This window comes from Leuciscus leuciscus (genome assembly GCF_965113295.1).
Source record: "Leuciscus leuciscus genome assembly, chromosome: 17".
Lineage (NCBI taxonomy): Eukaryota > Metazoa > Chordata > Actinopteri > Cypriniformes > Leuciscidae > Leuciscus > Leuciscus leuciscus.
The window spans coordinates 26473443-26495627 of record NC_138741.1 but is presented as its reverse complement, the minus strand read 5'-3'; the positions used below and the strand labels follow the sequence as shown (position 1 = coordinate 26495627).

General features: G+C 38.5%; 1 protein-coding gene across 9 annotated transcripts; it reads left to right on the top strand.

Annotated features, from left to right (window-relative positions):
- The first annotated feature begins 557 nt into the window (after positions 1-557).
- mgaa (MAX dimerization protein MGA a) lies at positions 558-22064 on the top strand. Of its 9 annotated transcripts, none has more exons than XM_082142248.1 (27): positions 581-700; positions 6036-6075; positions 6190-7339; positions 7617-9435; positions 9889-9961; positions 10049-10159; positions 10252-10371; positions 10472-10564; positions 10704-11332; positions 11480-11774; positions 11965-12155; positions 12343-12447; positions 12535-12571; positions 12760-12792; positions 12988-13403; positions 13617-13839; positions 14028-14327; positions 15682-15984; positions 16522-17306; positions 17415-17575; positions 17774-17819; positions 17967-18086; positions 18177-18288; positions 18662-19213; positions 19332-19457; positions 19554-19676; positions 19781-22064. In XM_082142248.1, exons 3-27 carry the CDS (start codon positions 6255-6257, stop codon positions 20683-20685), a joined length of 8763 nt encoding a protein of 2920 aa, XP_081998374.1. In that variant the 5' UTR covers positions 581-700; positions 6036-6075; positions 6190-6254; the 3' UTR covers positions 20686-22064. The 9 variants fall into 9 exon arrangements, with proteins under 9 accessions (XP_081998372.1, XP_081998374.1, XP_081998373.1 ...); XM_082142247.1 differs by having other exon boundaries at positions 612-939; XM_082142246.1 differs by lacking the exon at positions 6036-6075 and having other exon boundaries at positions 558-700.
- The last annotated feature ends 121 nt before the right edge of the window (positions 22065-22185 follow it).

Sequence of the window (22185 nt, the reverse complement as noted above, 5' to 3'; positions counted from 1 at the left end):
GTTCTCTCCAGGTCAGCAAAATCCTAAAACGTACTGTACATAAACAGCCAGAAGACAGAGACAAAAAGGAAATAGACAGGACATGTAACACATGCCTCGTTTTTGGGCTTTTTTAAACTCCTTCATCCATTACACAATTGCCTGTCCTCTGATAACGAAAACAAGTAACGTCAGACAAACGAGTGGAGAGCATTTTCAATGGAGCATTGTAATAAATAAAGCTTTTGACGGCAGAGCACTGAAAACAAAGGGTTTGGCATCACCATGAACAAAACTTCCTTTGTCTCAAAATCCGCGTGTATGATTCTTAAGATGAATAAATTTCTGCGCTGTTCCAAATCGGACGTAAAATAAAACATTTTACGCAACGACTCTTTTTTTATGTACGATTTTCGTCATTCGAATAAAAACCGACGCAGTGCGAGTCGAGGCAGCCATGACGTAAACAAAGGCGTTAAGTAAACGCATGCGCGATACAACCAACGATTCTCATCAGTCAGAGCAGCGCGCCTGCGCACGGTAGTCACACGAGCGCGTGCAATGTTTTGAACGGCGACGTGCTGACGTCACCGCACGCACGTAAACCTCGGAGGGTGAGACGCACAGTGTAATAATGTGAGAAGGGAGAGAGGAAAAAAAAACAACATTAACGAAGACAGGAGAGAGAGTATGCACAATATGCATTACATATTGACAAAAGGTAACAGTCTAATCCGGATGCAGCTGTGTCTGTTAAAGTAATTGAAAAAGTTCGCTGAACAAGAGTGTTTTTCGTTGTTACTTCGTGGCCAGAGCAGACCACCTCTCAGTCTCAGCGCGCTGCGCCCGCCATTCGAGATGTTTCGACGTGCACGCGCTGTCCGCGCCAACTTTTAGATCTCGGGCCTATTAGAGACATGCGCCATCGACGAATATATCTCGACGCCTGTTTCACAAAAGGTGACTGAAACTCATTTTCTTGACTTTGAATGGACAAATAACATTTATGCACGCCGGTGGTTGCCACGTTTGCTCACCTGTGAATTAGGTAAAATGGGCAGTCTAGTAATGTTGTTATAGTAACGTGCGCCTTTTCGGTAATCATGCGCACGTTGCGTTACAAATGCGTTTGACGCTATTCTTCAAGTTTTTATTATTATCATAGATGTGTATTAAAAATGGGACATGTTTTTTTCAAAAGCATGTGGCTAAAGTGATGTTATGGCGTTGACATGCATTTTTTTTTTTATTATATTTGATTTTATGCACAACAATAAGGTTGTGACGTCGCAAAACTAAATTATAAATAAAACCTTTTTGGTGTATTAATTGCGTAGTTTTGTACATAAATTGAGTTATTTTAATACGTTTTAGAAGGTTATGCAGCAGTCACACTAGTCTTTAAGCATGAGGTATTATTTCGAAACCCGCCATATCATTCTAGTGCTGCTTCCATATATTATAACTTTTTAAATGATTATTTTAATAATATTTATAAAAAGGTACCCATATGTTAATAATAATACAGCAAATCTATACTGTCCACTCGAGAGAGACGAAACTGTATTTGCTTGCTTTTTCAAGTATGCATATAAATGGAATGTGTGACACCCACCTTGGAAGGTGCACAATACAGTTCTATAGAAAATGTTTAAAGCTACACTGTAGGATTTTCTCCCATCTAGCTAAAATTGTATATGACTACCAACTGAATATTACTTTCTAGCCCCTCCCATTCCGAGGGCGTTTTAACTCCTACGGTGGCCGTATTATTTAATCTCAGGCAGTCATGAGTAATCTCCCCCTTGCATTCGTCACGGTGCCACTGAGTGTAAAAACGCGAAAGGCGAAGCCTGAATTTCCAGGTATGTCCCTCTTTGTCTAATGTATTTTCAAGATGGATGCACAACATGGCTTCCGCCATTCGAGCGACTCGCTCGTATGTATTCTAAATTGCAGATTCTACGCTTACGAGAATACTTAAGTGATTACACATTAATGAGAATGTGTAATTTTGAAAGAACAAAGTGTTTTTTTTACTAAAAATCAATTTAAAATATTACACAGTGTAGCTTTAAATAATGCTTACACGGAATGAATATTTGAGTCATTAAAGTAGCCAACTAAAAGTTGTTTTAAGTTGCATAGATTGTATTGCCTCACGAGTTGAGATCACATGACAAGGAAAGTTTTTGCTATGGTTACACCATGTTGTAAATACCATAGTCTCGAGATGACAACACGTGACGTTCTATTTGGCGTTGTTCATGTCCTTGGACTGGGGTGGCGTTTAAGTCCAATTTTCTATGCCCTTCCCTCGCTAACTTCCTTCCATCTTGTTCACTCAAATGTACGTCATTGCTTACAGTGCCTGAGTGCCCACTACTGGCAGAACCCTTGCAGTGTGTTTAAATGGAACACCATAAGCCCTTGATCGTTTGGAATCCGCAATGGAGCGGATTTACTATTTAAAATGTTTTCCTTATGAATTTGTTTTATGCACCATTCTATAGGCCTGTATGTATGCTTGGGCTGTTGGAGAAAGTATACAAATTTACACATACTACAATAACAATACAACAAACCATAGTAGTCAGCTTAAGGTAGCTACATGTATTATGCGATTAAATGTCAAAATAAATAAAAAATCAAACACGAGTTGTGTGGGGTAAATTAAGCGCGATCTCCTGTGAAGTCAAAATCGATGGGTAGAGGGTCTATCCATTTAAACTTCCCTCGCCCACTTGATGAAGTGGAATGGCGGTGGGGATTCCCTCAAGGGGAAGTGCTTGGAGAAGTGTATACAAAAGTGGAGTTAAACTCAGCCTGGAAATTATGCATTTCTTTGGCAACACTATCAATGGCTAAATTAATCTGATGCGGTCAGGTGGTACAGGTAGGAGCACTCATAAAATTCCCATCTTACAGGCTGTAATTATGAGCTCTACAAGCATTTGAACACAAGTTGAAATCTCATAATTGCGGCAATTACAACATTGCGTGAACGCACCTTTTAACACTTTCTATTTGGTACTATGTAGTACATGATGTTAGTTGACCCTGATGATTAGAAAGAAGAAATCATGTTCATTAAATGATTGCTGTGTGCCAGCTTTGGGTAAACAAATCAATTTCTAGCACATCTTTGACTTTTGAGATAATGTAGCATTTACCACAATTTGGCGAGCTTATTCTAAACGGGTAGTGAGTGTCATTACACAGCACAAAGACAATGGGTTGTAACATGGACATATTTTAACAATAAAATACGAGAGTTTGTGCTAAATTGTTAATATAGTCACAGCTAAAGGGCATACAGCAGAGTGACTAGCCTATATTCACAATACAGCACAGCCTCAAGGCCTTATTGATTTTATAAAAGCTAGTAGTTGTGTTTTTATTATTAATTACCAAATAATTTTATTGAAACATCATTTTAAGCAAATGAATTGCTTGACATGCACTATATTATAGGCCTGAACATTGAATAAATTATATGAATTTGCTCAGTCTCTATCTGCAGGGAATTCATTAAGTGAATACTGCATCATGTGTTTTTTGAGATAGTGTTTGGAATTTTTATTATTTTGGAAAGCGATTTAGCAATTCTGTAAGAATTTTCCCAGAAGCCCTGCATAAAAAAAAAAAAAATGTGTAAATGATTCTGTTTGTCACTGTTTTCAATTGTTTGTTAGGTAATTAACTGTCATTTAGGGTGTCATATGATCAATGTCCTTTTTAATTTCTTGATTAAAATATTCTGTTTCTGTATCTGTATCAGAAGAGCCAGGCTGTGTCAAGTCACAGGTAGGACAAAGGATACACCGTTATTGCAGATAGAATGCTCAGTTGAGGTAACAGTCCGAAACAGTGAGTTTAATCTCTATAGACAAGTTACATAATAAGGTTTATGCTCTTCTTCAAGAATGAACAATGTGGCATCAATGAGTTTGCAGGTTGTCTATGAAAACCTGGTGCAACTATGCAACCTGAAATTAGAAAGGGCAATTATGTGGTTTCTCTATATGTAGCCTAGGCTTTTAAAAAAATCGGGGGGAAAAACAAAACTAAATAATCTAGCCTACGTTATGCATGTCTTTTGACAACTCTTGAAGGTTTTGTTTTGTGGCAAAATTTAATACAAAATATCCGTATATTATCTGCATGCTCAGTGCGGTGTGCACCTACTTTATCAAATTGCTTTTCGAGACTATGTATTGTCTGGAAACTCAGTCACACTAAGTATTGTTTACATGAAAATGTTGTTTTTAAATTTCTCTTCACTGAAGTAGTTGCTTTTTTTATTCTTAATCTAGCGCCATCTAGTGGCACCAATGGAATTGCAAGAATAATGATTGATTCCATAGAGGTTTCCCTGTTTATAATATGCATACATCATTTTACCCCCACTCTTCTATCCAGTGTACATGAATGAACAGAGACCACAGAACTTCGGGGCAGTTTACACAACAGTTTTTTTTGTTGTTGTTTTTTTTTTTATCTAAAAACTGAAAACTTTATGCGTTTTGGTCATTCATTTACACAACAACAGCGTTTTGGGGGCCAGAAAACGCAAACTTTTGAGAACGTGTTTCAAAGTGCAAGTTTTTCAAAATGAATACCATTATTGTCTCCGTGTAAACTACAAAAACGCAAATCTGTGAAAACAGTGACCATACGAACATGCGTATTACATTATTATTCTATAGGCATGCGTATTCGGTTCTAGAATGTGTATGTTCGCGGTCTTTCTTTGCGAAGTGACATCACCAAATTTTTTTGTTGTTTTTGTGGACCCTAACCCTTTAGCCATAGCATTTGATGACAGTGGTATTTTTTTTCTTTACAGTGTCTATCATTGTTGGATTATCTAGTCAATTTTGGGGTGGGTAGTGGTCATGACATTGGTTAAGTCGGAGCCCTTTAGATGAGATGCTGTTTGATAATAGTTACTCAAAGGCCCTGTTTTTACCTGGTGTTAATGTGTTTTCGGTGATCCAAGTGGTCGGTTGAGATGCATTACCGTTTCCGCTTGATAATAACATACATCTCCTGTAACAATTTGTGTTCAGATTTGTCGACACACACCACAAAGCTCTTTATCAGTTTTGCGGGAGCGTCCAAGGCAGTGTTTGAATACTACAGCGAGAGGGAAAGGAAGCAAATATGAAAATATATGATATGAAAATAAGGAAGGCAGCTGTGATTTTTATTTTATTATTATTATTTTCTGTCACCACACATCCTAGAAATATCACGTAAGGTGATCTAGACGGATAGCGTTCCTGCTACAAGTGCAATGTGGTTTCTTGTGTTTTTGACTACTTGCGTATATTTTCAGTGATCCAATCACAAAAGACCCTGTTTTAGACCCTGTTTCCACCTGTATTTAGTCCTGGCCACTTGTGATTGGATAAAACAACTCGCTTTCTTGTTGCCATGTACATGTGTAACTTAAGTTCAAGGTACCATGACATTTTCTTGTATCAATTCCCCTTATTTAGGCAACAGATCCTCAGTCAATGCTGCATGTACCTCCATATGTTTACAGTTCATTTTTACTTAAATGTAACTAAACACCAAGGCTTTTCAATTACCGTTTGTCCTTTACAGACCCAGAGGTGGAGGTAGAGATTTTAGGACAGGTACTCAACACTGTTCATAAATGGCCATCTTCATGCAAAGTTCCACACCCTAACCTGCATATAATTTCCAAGTGTCATGAAGCCTTTGAAGAGTTTGTTAGGACTAAACTGTGCTGCTAGGTGGCCTTCCAGGAGCAGAGTTGAATACCCCTTATCCAATATATCCAGGATGTACATTGTCTCAGACTTGCATAGATGTCCTCACAAGTATTAGGCTACCTTGGCTAATGCAATGCTTAGAGGCCTGTGATGGATAACCACTTGTGATGTAGTCCACAAAGCACCATACACTACACACCATACACTACAAAATATATTTACTACATAGCAAGGTGTAAACCGTTTGAAAACAGACAAGGTAATGCATTTATGGAATTAAATTGTTGTCCTCTAACAATTTTATGCATACAGGCCAAGAAGGGATGCAACTTACTAGTAGTTGACTAATCTAGTGAGTAACACAAATAAAAACTGTTTATAATTTGCTTGAATGTTAATCTTTACAGTTGCTAGCTGTCAAACATGCTTTGACCATGTCATGTCATTTATGTTTTGTTTTTTAAAGGATGTAGACCTGAAATACCCTGAGATGAGAGGGTCAGAAGCTATCCAGATGACTTCTTAACTCCCATGGCAGATACAAAGGAGCAGGGTGCAATGGTGCTTCATGAAGAGGGCATGACTGCCCCAACACTGGCACCTCCCACAACCACTCCACCTTCCATCTTTGTTGTCCTCAAACAGTTGCAGTCTGGTGATACTGGGAAAGACAAGAGCAGTCTGATGGCAATTAGTGAAGCAAATAAAATGGTGAATTCTTCAATCGGCTCTGCTGTAACAGGCATTCATCCATCATCTACATTTGCAGACACCAACAACAGCTCACAGTCAGAACATTTGGCAGCAGATGCTAGATGTAAGGGCATCACAGTTACACTGGACAACAACAGTATGTGGAATGAGTTCTATAGGTGTCAGACTGAGATGATTCTGACCAAACAAGGTCGTAGAATGTTCCCCTATTGCCGATTTCGTCTCTCTGGAATGGAACCTTTCCAGAATTATGTGCTGGCAATGGATATTGTTCCAGTTGATAACCACAGGTACAAATGGAGTGGGAAAGGATGGGAAACCAATGGGAAGGCTGAGCCTCATGTTTCACGTTTGTTTGTACACCCAGAATCCCCTGCTACTGGCCTACACTGGATGCAGTACCCTGTTTCATTTTACAGACTGAAACTTTGCAACAACATGGACCAAGAGGACCATATTATTTTGCACTCAATGCACCGATACCTTCCTCGACTTCATGTCATACCTGCAGACAAAGCCACTGAAGACATTCAAGTTAACAATCCCGACGTTACAACTCTAAGCTTTTCTCAGACCGAGTTCTTTGCAGTCACAGCTTATCAAAACCTTTGCATCACCCAGCTCAAAATTGACTACAACCCATTTGCCAAAGGTTTCAGGGAGGATGCAGTCAACGCCCGTTCATCTAAGGTAAAGAATGGAATGTCTACTGAGGAAACTGGGAGTGAACTCAAGCTAAGCAGGGAGATGACAACCTTGAACAATTTGAAAACTCTGTTTATGAAGAGAAATGCTGCTGTAAAGGTCAATAAGGACCAGGACGGTCCCAGCCCTACAAATGGAGAAAAGAAAGTTGTTAATGGTGATGCTTCTATTGTAGAAACAAATGTTCAAGGTGTCTGGTAAGTAGAGTTAATAAATTTGTCAAATGGAAGCAAAATGTTACTTTAGTTTGAATTAGATTTACAAACTCAATGCAACATACTCTATGCAACTGTGTGAACGCATGACCAATGCATTTTCCTGTTGTGTGCTGTAGCTCGAAGTGTTTGCTTTCACATAATTGTAGAGTGTTTTTAGGCCCTAGGCTGCATATACAAATATTTTCAGATATTTGCCAATTTTGACAAATGTTAACTTTTTTTTTTCTGTCTTATTTTTGTATCCTTTCTCTAACAGTAGTAAGAAGCGTCCATCATCATCTGCATTTTCAGACTTCATTAAAGGTGCTCACGTGAAAGTCAAAAGGTTATCACTTGAGAATATCAAGAAGAATGGTGTGGCCTTGCAAACAACTTGCACAAATGATCAAAAGGAGGTGATGGACATATCATCCAAAACAGAAAATATATTACAACTTGTTAGTAATGATGAAACTGTGGTAGGTGACATTCACAAATGTGAAAGCACAGACACATCCTCAAAAACGGAGTTATTAAAGACAGATGAGACTAAAACAGAAATAGATGAACACAAAGCTGACAAGATTACATTATCCAGTGACCAAAATGTACCCTACACAAATGAAAAGGGGATGGAGACCCTTTCATCTCTGGACACTGAGGCCAAGTCTAAAGCAAACATGAAGAAAACCTTACCACATAAGCGGCCAGAACGTGTACCCCTACCACTCCTTGCTCAGTTCCTTAAACAGAGAAAGTCTAAGACAAGACCTATTACACCAAAATCTGACACACCCAGCTCATCCTTAGACTCTGAAAAGTCATGTGAACCTTTCTTAACCCCTGAAAGATCATCTGCTTTGATGTCTTCCATCCCTTGTGTTACCACTATCATAGATTCACATCCAGTACATACCTCAATGTCTCAAAAAGTTACATCATCAACAACAGATGCAATCAACATTACATCTCTGTCCACTGCATTATCATCTTCATCAGCAACTGCATCCCCCGTACCAGCAGAAATGCAATTATCTGATGGATTTTCACATTTCCCAGTTGGCAGTGATTCATTCCGTGCCCCCAACACTACCACTTCCTCCAAATCTGAATCTGACACAATATCTAGTGTGTTCCATAATGCTGATGCTGTTTCTATTCCAGATCTTGACAACACACTCAGGTCTCAGTCAGACATTTCAACTCTCTTTACATGTGACACTGTTCATGACACTCGTTTATCTATCACACCTGAAGTTAACAATGACTTTGTCACACCAATTGTCCCCTCTGTCACTACATCAGATTTTGGTGTGCCATCTTGTACAGACAACGATGGTCCTTATCAGGAACTTGCCTCATTGCCTGATGTTGCTGAGAGTGCATCTATTTCCGATTGTCTTCTAGACAGTTCCAAGGGCTCATGTCCTGAGCTTTTTTCTGAAGAAATCCCTCCACACTCTCTGTTCACACATGAAGAATCCCTTTCCTTGCCGTTCGATGACCCATCTTCCCCAGCCTTCTCCTTGCCCAGCCCAGCTCCTTCTTCTCCTGACCCATTTCCACCAAGTCTATTCTATGAAAGACCAGTACCTCCTCGAAAGACCCTTGATTCATTTCCAGAAAGATTATTGAATTGCACAGCTTTTTCCTCTCCTGACCTTTTTCCATTAGGTCTATTCAATGACAAGCCTGTGCCTGCCAGAAAGATCAATGATTTTTTTCCAGAAAGACCACTGGATGCAATTGTAACTTCTAGAGAATCATTGTCACCAAGTGTCCCCGATGGGCCAGAACATCTCAGAGGAACAATTGACTTGTTCTCTCAAAGTCAATGCTCTGATAGACCAGGGCCTCTTAATGACTTGCAGTCAGCTGTTAGTTATGAGACCAGTGTTTCTGATCACATTGTTCCTGAACCAATTAATCAATCCTCTCATGGAGGCACTTTCAAGAAGTCCAAGGCAAAACCGAAAAAAATCGGAAAATTGAAGCTCAGTGAAGATGATGAGGTGTTTGAAAAACCTGTAACTGTCCCAATGCTGCCCAGCCTGGAGGATGTCGACGGCCAGTTGTTTGTCTCCTTCATGTCAAAGGTAACAATTAACTTGTCTGGTAACTTTAGAACTTTGAAGGAAATGACCACACAAAAATGAAAATGTAGTTTTTACTCACCCTTATTTTAAAACATCCATATGATGATCGCATGAACCTTGATGTCAAATAAGTAATTTCCTCTTATTTTTTGTAAATGGTTCTTGACATCAAACCTGAGTGAATGTGTCTTCTATATATGCTGAATTTGAATATATATTTTGTTGTTTTTTTGTTAGTGTCTGCTCTTACAAAGATTTTTGATTGGCTTTAGAATATTTGGATTACAGCTAATTTTAATTAAAGGACCACTTTAGCTGTATTTGCTTTGCTTTACTACTTTAAAATGTTTTAAACTTTTTAATTGACCTGGTGTATGTAACATCTACAGTATACTATCCATATATTTAATAATACATCTATGTGACATTCTGAACACCTTAATCCTGAATTAGAAAGCTCTTGAGATTCACCTTGGAGATGATGCCAAAACGGAGATGGCACAAAAAACCACAGAGTATCCAGACGGTAAGAACCGAACACCTCACCGTGGTTGATGTTAAAGAACCACTTTGAAATCACCTACAGTTTTTTTATTTATTATTATTTAAACAGGTGGCAGTGACGAAAATATGCAGGAAAAGATTGAGGTGCTAGAGAAAACCCTTTTATGTGATCTGAAACTCATGAAGCACAGACAGGTCATTCATCCAGTGCTGCAAGAAGGTTCTAGATTTTGGAATTCTCTGAATCTCTAAATTATATAACAATACAGTGTACAACATTGCAATAATGTTTAATTTTGTTTTTCTTCGTAGTGGGATTAAAGTTGAATCTGCTTGATCTAAACCTTGAAATTGACCTGCAATATCTGGGTGTGCAATTACCCATTCCCCCACCTGTTCTCTCACCCGAAGGAAGTTCAGCATCATCTCAAGGTAACACATCTTAATAATAATAACAGCAAACAATAAGCAGATAACCTAAATCATTATTTAGGCATTTTCATTGTCATTAATGCATTTTTCCCCTTTGCAGTCCAGTTTGTTTCAAGGACAGGAAAAACCACTGACATTACTAAAATTAAAGGTTGGAGAGATAAGTTTGCTGGATCAGGATCTATTACTGAAGGTATGCTATTTTATCAGTGATTTATTACTAGAATATACTCTTATACTCTGTTACAAGAATATACTCTGATATTAACTAATTTGAAATGTTGGTATGATGCTGCTAAATTGATGATTTTTGCATTACATTTTATTTGCAGGCGTGTCAAGCACAGATGCAGGGCAGAAGAACCTCTCTGCATTTTGTAGTGACATGTTGGATGAGTATCTGGCTAGCGAGGGCAAACTAATCGACGAACGAGCTGCTAACTTATCACAGACTGATACTACGTCTGTAGCATACCAGCTGCCCACAAAGAGCACTAGCTACGTTCGTACCCTGGATAGTGTCCTTAAGAAACAAGTACCTGCTTCCTTATCCACAACACAGAATAAAGTCAAGCCAACGATCAAGTCCAAAGAGAAATTTAAATCCAAAAAACCTTTAAAGTCATGTACAGGAAAGCAAATAAAAACAGTCTTTAGTGTGAACAAACCTGCGTTGTGCTTGAAAAAGCCACAACAGAGCAAAAAATTTAAAAATAAGAAGGAATCCACAAGTTTGAGTCCTGAAAAGACTGCTGCAATTGTAGCCCCTAATAAGAGTCCCATGGTTGAAGTTTCTGGCTCCACACAATCGAGTTGCACAGGTGGACGTAGTGTAGGTTTGCCTAAGACTCTGGTGAAGCTGATGGATGTGGAAGATGGAGCAGTGTGGGAAGGCAGACATCGTACCTATATTACAGAAGAAAGGGCAGCCATCGCACTGGCCACTCTTGTCACCTCTGAGGTATAAGTCAAAATGAGGATCTTCTTAGCGTACATCTTCTTAGGACAGATATTGGGTTTTGTAGTCATTAACAACATAATTGAGCTATAGGATCATGTTCTCCAAGACACCTTATGCTCTTTCTTATCTCTTTTTCTCGGTTTTAAGGGGGTATCAAAAGGAAACCCTGATGCCATCAGAATTATAAGACGACGTGCACCACCCTGCCTCAATGTATTCTGTAGGCTTGGCTGCGTGTGTGCCAGTCTGGTGCACTTGAGGCGACATCATCACTGTGGAAAACCACAGTGCATGTTGGGCTGTAGCTGCCTGCGACGCAAAGTTGTTGCACTGAAGACCCCCAAACAGGAAGAAAGTACAGCAGATGAGCCTGAACCTCAAGGAGTGTCCGAGGAGAACAAGGCTAAATGGAAGAAGAAAAACAAAAAGAGAAAAACTTATGGTCAGTTTATTCAATGGATATTTATTGCAATAGCTGTACCATTGTTATAACTAACATTTGACAACTTGTTATTTTATCGTAATATTCATGTATATTTCCAATTAGCTTGTTTTGCTTGAAAAGCTGCTTTGAAACAATTTGTACTGAGAAAAGTTATGCAAATAAAATTTACCTTGACCATCTCCTGCAGTTCTGACTGATCCGGAGACAGCTCCTGAACCGGCCAAACGTGTGAGTACATTATGGGTTCGAAAAAGAGAACGTTCTGATTCAGAGGTTCTTTTCTCTCCTCCTCCTACAAGAGCTCCATCTCCAGCACTCTTGTCTCGAGAGCTTCAACACGACCTGGAAAGCTTTTTCAGTCCTTTAAAACAAAAACCGGTGAGACTCAAAGATTTAGAATACATTGCAATCATAACTGATCACAGTTAATTTAAACATGCTTTTAATGGGTTTATAATTTCATGTGCAATTTTTTTCCTGTTATCAAATACGTCACATGTCGTGTAGTTTCATAATTTCATCTGTGTACACTTGGATATCTTAAATATTTCCTTTCTGTATTCAGGTGGAAGAGAAAAATTTGAATATGATTAAGGACAATATGGATGGCTCACTGACATGTGCTCGTTCGCGACCGTTTGACTCCAGGTGTCATGCTAAACAAAAAACGGTGAGATTCTTACATGAAGGATGGCATATTTTTTGGTTAAGACAAATTTACATGAATTTACACTGTACACTCTTGTACTTTTGCCAGGTTGACCAGCACCACATATTGCAGGTCTCTAATCAAGGTCCGTTTTCCTTTACTGATTATTAGTTAGTTTACTGATCATTTGTTATTATGAGTTAGTTCACACAATTTTAATTCTGTCATTACTCACTCTCATGTCGTTCCAAATCCGTAAGACATTAATTCATCTTCGGAACACATATGAAGATCTTTTTAATGAAATCTAGCTTTCTGTCCCTCTATTGACAGCCTACGCAACCTCCACTTTCAAGCCCCAGAAAGGTAGTAAAGACATCATAAAAGTAATAGAGTATTTAATGACAGAATTTTTGTTTATGGGTGAACTAACGCTTTAATAGTTGGTGTAATCATAGTTTATTGCCAAACAACATATTGTCAAGTTCAAAGGACTTTAAAATGTTTTACAAAGCTGGTCCTTAAATTGAAACCCCTCTTTTTCCCCCCTTTTGCTCATAGATATTGAGGAGGGTGAGCTTGTACCTCTTAATTTGTCTGGCCCTGCAAAACGCCTTGAGATCATATCCGAATGCAGTTGGACAAGTACAGACATCAGAAATTACATTATGCGCATAGTGTGTGAGCACATGGCTCAGGATCGTTTGAAGCATCCTTTCTGGATTGGCAAGTACTTTATTGAGCCAGTTTCCAAGACTCTACAAGAGACAGATGATGGTTCCGTCGAAACATATAAAGTCACCATCTCTCGACCTGTGGAGAAGAAAGAAGATGAGAAGGTTACACAAAATGAAGCTGAGCTGAAAAAGCATGTAGAGAAGAGTAAGGTGAAAGGTCTGCCCTTCCTCTCCAGGTGTTGCCCTGCAGGCTTGCTCAAGGCTGAGAAAAAAGCACCCGATGCCCCAGGCCGAATAATGGTATGCGTGCAATTACCTAGCAAAACTTTTTAGATGTATTTAGGAGTACAAAATATCATAAACTAACCTGAAGTTGGCAACATAATTTTTGTTGACTTTAAGAGTAGTTAAAGTACTGCCTGTTTAAGACATGTCTTTATATTTAAAGGTATGATTATTTTTTTAATGAAGTAGGAGCAGTCCTTTAAAACTTGCGATAAATTTTTTTCGCAGGTCAATGGAAAGCCATACCCACAAGCCAAGTTAGAGCTGGGGCAGATGGGAGCTTTGCATCCTGCCAACAGACTGGCAGCTTACATCACAGGGAGAATATGTCCAACAAAATCAACCGTTACAAAGGCCTCTATCCCATCCATTCCGGTTTCTACTGTTGCCACAGTAACCACAGTTACCAGCACGTCTACTTCTACAAACACACCCATCATCAAATCTGTAGGTAAGTCATGTAAAGGTTTACAGCGTTCACCTCCAGACCTCTCAAGTGTATTGACCAATATAGTGGACGTCCAGTATATGACTAAGCAGTGTATAACACTGTTACATTTGTGCAGCTGTACTGCATGTAAATATGTGCATAACTTAAGTGGCAGACTTAACCTGCTCCTTAATTTGTTTTTTGCACAGTGACCAAGCCCCCTGTGGGAAAGGTCTTCACCCAGTTTGTGGTCAACCACATCAACTCTCAAAACAACACTAGCACCTCACACTTACAGCCTTCTGCTCCAAAAATTGTCATCCCTTCAACCTTGATGATTGGCAGAGAGGCTGGTGCTCCTGGGGTGGCTCTTTCTCCTCTTAAAGCAGACTTGATAACCCAGGTGTCTGAGCCTTCAGACTCTGCAGGTAGCACCAATTTTCCCACTGTATCAAATGCCCAAGCCCCTACCATCACCATTCTCCCTAAATCACCCAGCCTGCCTCTGGGTAAGCCTGGCTTCCTTGGTTTGCCATTTTGTGTCTGTGCTTCCCTCTCCAACAAACCCTTTGGCCATGCATCTACTGGGAGAATTTAACATACTTGGCCTTCATATGGGTCTGTTCTTGTGTTTTTAAAGCTTGCTGTTGCTTCAAAGAAAGACGCCGGGTTACTTTCATCTTCCTGCTTTGTGTACCCTTCCCATTATCTTCTGTTATCATCATTTGTGACTCAACCTATTGTAGGTTGAATAATCTTCCATGAGCTTAATTTAGCGCCGAGCTTCACCATCATTGATTTTCACATTACGCAGTATATCTTAATGTTAGATCTGTCCTTTTGCAGACTGAGATGTAAAAATGCGTGACACTGGAAAATTAAAAATTAAGGAAAATTATGAATATGTTTTGGCTTCTCTGGATTCATCATTATAAAATTTATGGTAATTGTTAAACACAGACCTAAACAAATTTAATGTTTAAAACGAAGCAATCAGATCATGTCACACATTTTTTAAAAACTGGCAATTTGTGACCATATAAGCATCAGAGACAATTTGTGATGCAGCTATGGTGAGCATTGTTCAACTTGATGTAAATGCACAGTGACATAATGTGCCAACTGCCAATAGGAATACAGGCATTTAATCAATGTCAGTGTGAATGCTCCTTATACTACATAGTGATTTTAATAGCAGTTTGCTATTGTGAACCCAATCGGTCACCATCTTTATTCTCCTTAATGGGTTAGTTCACCCAAAAATGAAAATTAATTACTCACCCTTGTGTCGTTCCAAACCCTTAAGACCTTCGTTCATTTTCGGACCACAAATTAAGACATGTTTGATGAAATCCGATGGCTCAGGGGAGGCTCCATTGAGACTGATACAGAAGAGAATAAATGACTGAATAAAGTCAATATTTAGTTTTTTTTCACGCACAGAAAGTACTCTTGTCGCTTCCTAAAATTAAGTTGAACCACTGTAGTCACATGGACTATTTTAATTATATCTTTCTTACCTTTTTGGGTGTCTTTCTTACCTTCAAAGTGTTAATTAAATAGCCGTCAATGGAGCCCCCCCTGAGCCATCGGATTTCATCAAAAAAATCTTAATATGTGTTCCAAAGATGAACAAAGGTCTTACAGGTTTGGAACGACATGAGGATGAGTAATTAATAACAAAATTTTCATTTTTGGGTGAACTAACCCTTTTAAGGAGATAAACTAACCCTTTTAATTATGGGCTAGTGTGGCGCTTTGGGTCTACTGACTTTATATGCTTCACACTGTCCTTGAATTATTTCACTAATTAAATCATTTGAATGTTTAAGTTGCCATAATGAATATTTTCCATATTTTCAGGTGGGTCTGGTCCAATGCCATCAACTACTGTCTCTTCACCTGGATCAACCACTCCTGGGAAAAAGACTGTTTTGATCAAAGTTATGTCCTGTAATACAGGCCTCCCCAATAGTGGTCCTCGGATTACAAAGCCTGTCACACAGACTCGTCCCCCACAGACCCCAGGCCAAAAGATGCTGCTTCAGGTGGTGAAGACGGCTGATGGAAACACATTGTACCGTAATCCTAATGGCCAACTCATGCAGTTGGTACCTCTAAGTCAAATTAAAGCCATCAAACCCAATCTCCTATCTCAAGGCCAACGTAAGTGGTTCAGGAATACCATTTTAAATGGTTCATGAAAACCATTAAATATATATATATATATAAGTATAATTAAATAAGTAGGCTATTAGCACTTAACAGCTTACAACTATATTTTATAAGCACCCCAGTGGATACAAATCGCAGCGTCACAGACAAGAATTATGACTGACTTTGAGAAATTTGTGTAATCTACATTATTACTTTGTATCATTTTTAGTACAAAGGGTAGAGATTAAATTCCATTGAATGAAAATTTTATATTAGCACATTTAGCCATTTGGTAAAAAATTTAAACTTAAGGAATGGTCTCACGATTTTCAAGTTTTCGAAAAAGCATTCAAAGTCCTAGTTTCATTTTGCTAATGTTTTGCTGACAACCAATGTTTAATATTAAAATCCATGTGGTCATTTTTGTACAGCTTGATTATTTTACTCAAATTTGGTGAAGAGTTGATAAACTTGTTTGGGGGAAATGGCAAAACAAATGTGTGCTTATCCCAAAAGACATTAATTATGCCTCTGTTTTTCCCACAGCAACCTTTATCCGTTTGCACGCACCGGCTACAATCAGTCTGAATAAGCCTCAGGGTGGCAGTGCCACCATAGTCACATCTTCCAACCCAACGACTCAAATGCAGTCAAAGCCTACTGTCACTGTACCAGTCTCTACATCTTCGTCTATGAGTAGCAAGACAGTTACACTCACTGCATCCAAGTCAGTCTCATTGAGCAGCCTTCCTTCTACCCTTAAAGTTGTCCCAGGTTTTCTGGGACAATCTGGCACTTGCACATTAAGAATTCTCTCACCAAATCCTGTCCAAGACACTGGAATTACCAATCCAGCTTCCTCTCCTATCCTCTCACAGAGTGACTTTACATTAAAACATGGAAGTTCAACACTACTGAACAAAGACTCCACTAAGTCTGAGACCACCATTTCTGTTAGCTCACTTTCAACAGAGGGGCCAGTCGGTCAGGTCCATAAGCAGTCTGAGCTGGATCCTGTTAAACAAAATAGCTGTGATGTTTCTAAACAAATAGCAGGAAATGTATCAGAGAGTTTATCTTCTGCTGCCACCTATCCAAAATCCAGGCAATTTTCTGGAGAAGATTTAGCCCCTTCACATAATGAGCATGGAGCGCTGAAACATTTGAGTTTGGCTGAAGCTGATAACAGAGATAATCCCAATGTGAAGGAAACAGATTTTGACAAAACACCAGATCCCGAAGAGGAAGAGATTGATTCAGATGTAACAGAATTGACTGATGACTCTGACCTGTACAGTGATGATGACCAAGAAGATACATGTAGTTTTAGTGTAAGAGCGTCATATAATTGATTATTTTCACCTTTTGTAACTGAATCTGTGTAGCTCATCGAACTGTTATATTGCTTGTTCAGGCTAGATATTTTTGCTGTTTTTCAGGGTTCTGATAAAGGGGAGAGGATGGAGGATACGGATGGTTTGGACTCTGAGATGAAAGATTTTGCAGAGGTGGTGGTTGATATTGAGACCATTGAGTCTGCAGAGGAAAACAGTATCGCGAAATTGAGGGCATCTGCAATTAGACGGAATCAACATCATAGGTAACGAACACCTGATTGATGTTTGATTATGTGGAACTGTAGTTTGCATTATTTTGATGTTTAGTTTTGGTATTTAACCTGATCTGCATTTACACTATGAAAGCATTTGGAAATAGATGCTTTGCCTAAGAAAATGAACCAGTTCCTGTGAAAAATCTACAAAATGACTTGTCTTTTAAAAACATTTTGCTCTTGCAGTAACCAGAAGCACATTCATGATGAAAGCTTGGAAGTGAAGGTCAGGGTAGGTTCTATTATCTCCGTTCCATACGTACATTTTTATTTTATTTTTTCAAATGACTGACCCAACCCTTTCTATGTATTTTGTAACATGTATGTGTAAGATAGTTTTTGTATTTAATAAATTGTGTTATGTAACTTCTTTGTGCAGAGAGTGAGGCTGGAGAGAAAGAGGCGCCACACACTCAAAGAGTTATTTCTTAAACTTCAGGAAACACTAGGAATGTCCTCAAAGAATCGTGACGCTTCCAGATTGAGCATCCTCACCAAGGTTTGTTGTTGGTTTTGCTACAGTTTATGCTTGTAATTTCACAGAAAATATTGTTTTAATGTTTTGACACGTTTTCTTACTTATTTCAAGGGTCATAAAGAGATTGAGTCTCTGGTTAAGCAGGAGGACCACTTAGTAAAAAGAAGAGAGAAGCTGCGAATTAAGAGGGAGTGTTACCTACAGACGCTTTCACTATTGTGTGGTAAGGCTGTCCTTCAGACTATGGAATATTTTTTTATAATATCCAAGCTGTTATTAAAGATCAGCAACATATTTTGTATAAATATATTAATCTTGCACGCTTGCAAATCATATTTTAATGCAACATTTAGGTCATGCTACCATCCTGATGGTCGCATGACCTAAACGTTGCATTGAAATATGATTTGCAAGGTATTGCAGTGTGTGGGATTCATCTATTTTTGTTAGACTATTTGTTTGTTTATTCATGGGCACATGCTTAAAGGATTAACAAGGAGCTGTGGGGATATTTCATTGATATATTCTGATATAAAATGATATAATTTGAATGTGTGAACATTGCTAATAAAGTTTGTATCTCTTTTTGTCTACAGACAAGAGTAAAGAGTCCATCAGCCAGAAGCTTAATGAAATTATTGCTAAACAAAAAGCCCTGGAGGCCCAAACTAATGCAAAAGAGATAAAGTCCCAGCTTAACCAGGCAACGTCTAAATCTAAACCCAAACCTAAACCCAAACCTAAATTTGTTGATCTTAATAGTAAACAGAAAGGTTTGGCATTCCAGAACAAAGTAAAAGATGTTCCAAAACCCACCTTTTCTCCCTCCAAACCGATAGACTTGAGTATTAAAAAACAAAAAAGCCTGGAAGAGACAAAAAGTGTTTTGAAATCCACTCCAACCTCAAAACTAACAGACCTTGATAGTAGCAAAAACACCATTAAAACTCAGGATAAACCGCAAGGCAGCATGTCTAAACCTACTCAGCCATCCTTTAACTCCAGTCCACAAAAGAAACCAGTCTCTGTCCTAAGTCCTGTAAAACATTTCCCAGTACCTCGTGAGAGAATGCGGCCAAACATTCTGTCCCGTGCTTCATCCCAGGTGATGCAAGGATCTCCAGTCAAAGAGCCTCTTTTAACTAATGGTTAGTCCAAGAAAACATTTACAATACAGTACTTGTGCCATGTTGATTTGACTTGGTTGAAATTGATTTTTTTTTAGGTTCACACTCTTTGATGTCTGTTGTTTTTTTGTTTTTTCAGTGTGTATACCTCAATTATTTCCTCTGATGAATACCATGGTTCAATGCAATCAAATCATAACCATAAACAACCCACTACAACCAATTGGCATCACCTCAGTAGGGACACAGCAATCATCTACACCAGGTTTGTCTCTAAACAGGTCAATTGATGCTTCAAAATGTCACAAAGTAAGTGATTAGATAACACGCATTTGTGTTTTTGTATTCTTTTTTTAACTAGGTGTAGCATCTGTGTCCATAGTTCCTACAATATCTCATCCGCTTAGAGTGGAAAATTCTCTTCCAGTATTGCAGCCTCAGTTATTCAAAATTACAAACAGTCCTGTTAATATTAATACTCAAGGTGAGTTTCCTCGGCTGATATTGTCATATATAATGAATCAGATTTTTCTACATTGTTCAGTGAAATTCAAATGGATAATTTATTTTACAATGCATCATTTTCAGTGGATTCTGCCAACCTTCCAAACATCACCAATGTTATTTCTCTGGTTTCACCGGTGGAGAATCTGGTAATACCACAGAAAGTTGTGGAAGATGCATCTGTTGCCCAGGCACAGCCAAAATCTGTCCCTGCACTAGTGGAGAATCAGCAGAATACCTCTGATGTTAAAATATCTAATTTGGAGGAAAGGGCAGTTGTTGATGAGCCTCAACCCAAGGATTTCCCAAAACAGCCTGAAGGAGGAGATGAGATCAGTGCATCTGTTACTTCGTCCAACCAAGAAGGACTGGAGAAGAAGGGTCAGGATGACCGCAGCGACCCTGAGGATGAAAATCTGATGTCTTTGCTTGACGAACTTGTTCTTCTTAGCCAGCAGCTGAATAATGAAGACGAAGATCAGAGAATTGTTGTGCCAGACGAGGTACAGCCATGTTCTGACAAGCAGGCAGATGTAGAGAGGGATGATGAACGTGCTCTCAGTCCCTTGTTCCTAACTCTAGATGAAGATCTGATGTCTCCAGAATCTAAAGATGAAATCGATATCCCACCCAAAGTGGATGACTTGGTCAAAGTCATCTTTGGGTCCGATTCACCTTCGGTATCATCCGAATCTGGAGTTGCACCATCAACAAACGTTGAAAGTCCGAATGCCCCAACGTGCAATGTTAAAGGTGATGCTCCTACTCCGCCACCTCTGTTGCACATGAAGGCTGCATGTGAAGCTACTTTGGGTCAATCTGCCAATGAAGGGACCAATGTGGCATGGCGGCCTATGCCTAAACTGGTTCCTCTAGGGTTAAAGCCCCAAGATGTTGTTGTAAATAAGGTGACTGGCTCTTCGGATCTTAAACCGGATTCAAATGAGCAAGATGTTAATAGACCACAAATAGGATCTACCAGTCAATGATTCAGGTTTACTGCTGCTCACGTTTTTTAAAATGTATTTATTTCTTGTTTCCTGTGCAAGTCCTGCTGCCATGGGTACCACCTGCTGTGCCTCTGGTATATCCAAAGACGTTTTGTTGATTTGACTTTTTTTTGTTGTTGTTGTTGATTTCAATACTCAACCTACTTGACCAGCCAGATTCTCTGTATTCTCCGATTTTGCTAGCGATTGTGTATCCACTCTTTGTGGCAATAGATGTGAAAAGCTGTTAACTCATCCTAACCTCCATATTGGAGCATTTGGTTTTTTTCCCATTGAAGTTCATTAAAAATACAAAATAAATAGTTTTTACTTAATCTTTTAACATTGGATTGTTTCTCCCGTAGCACCATGAAGGTCAAGCTGATTGTAATCGTTTGCACTGGGGATTTTGTGGGATGGTTATGGTTGGTTTTCCAGGTGACCTTTTTAGGAATAATTGAATTTGCCCAGTGACTTTTAACAGTAAAGCCGTTTCATCTGTGAGTGTCTGCTAATGAGATTACACAAATGTTATTGTCTTTGCATCTCGCTGAAACAAACCACTGTCTATTAAACACATCACATGAATACATGTTAAAGCAATAATAGATGTTAAATTCCCTACAAACAGTCTATGTTATTGTTACAGAAAAGCTAGTTTATATACATATGTTGAGTGCCTTTCAAAAGGTTCTAATATATGCATATTGGGACGTAGAAAGGTTTCTTGTTTTAGGGAATGGTCAACCTATATAAATAGCATAAGGAATTTAGGAATAAATTAAGGATATAGTGTATCCACTTTCTTTCTTTCTTCCTTCTTTTTTTGTTTGTTTTGAAAGTAATCAGTGAAGTTTGAGTAGTCAGTTTATGGTTTTTGATTGTTTTAGTTGTGAAAACCTACCCTTGCTTCACCATATTCCCCACCTCAACAGCAACATATATTTAACAATCTCTAAAGCATTTCAAAGGTTTTTAACGCTATTGTCACATCCAGTGAGGTGGATAACTTCAAGGGATCCCTCAGTTTGAGCTTAGTTATCACTATGCAATTGTTTTGCGTGCGATTTAGACAAGACTGGAAAAGGAAAAACTACATAGGAACTACAACGCTTCATAAAATGAGATTTGTATATTTGATGTTACACTGGTTTATTTTGTAAATTAGTTAGCTAGTTTAAAGTCTGTATATTGGCTTGTATAACATTTCTTGGCTATTGTACATATGTAAAACTTTCTTTTTGTTAGTCTGCGAACTGTCTGTTAAAATACTTATTTTTTTATATGCTATAAATCAGTGCTCTCTTAACTCCTTTGTAAAAGAGATGGATATGTCTTTTTAAGTCAATAAAATTGTGTTCATAATGTGTGAAAGTGAACGTTTTAATCCCATTTAATGACTGAGAATTGTGGTTAATTAAAAAAACCTGAAGATGTGAATATTCTTTTTGATTGCTTAGTCTAAAATGTGCTTTTCTGAGATCATGCACTTTTTAATTA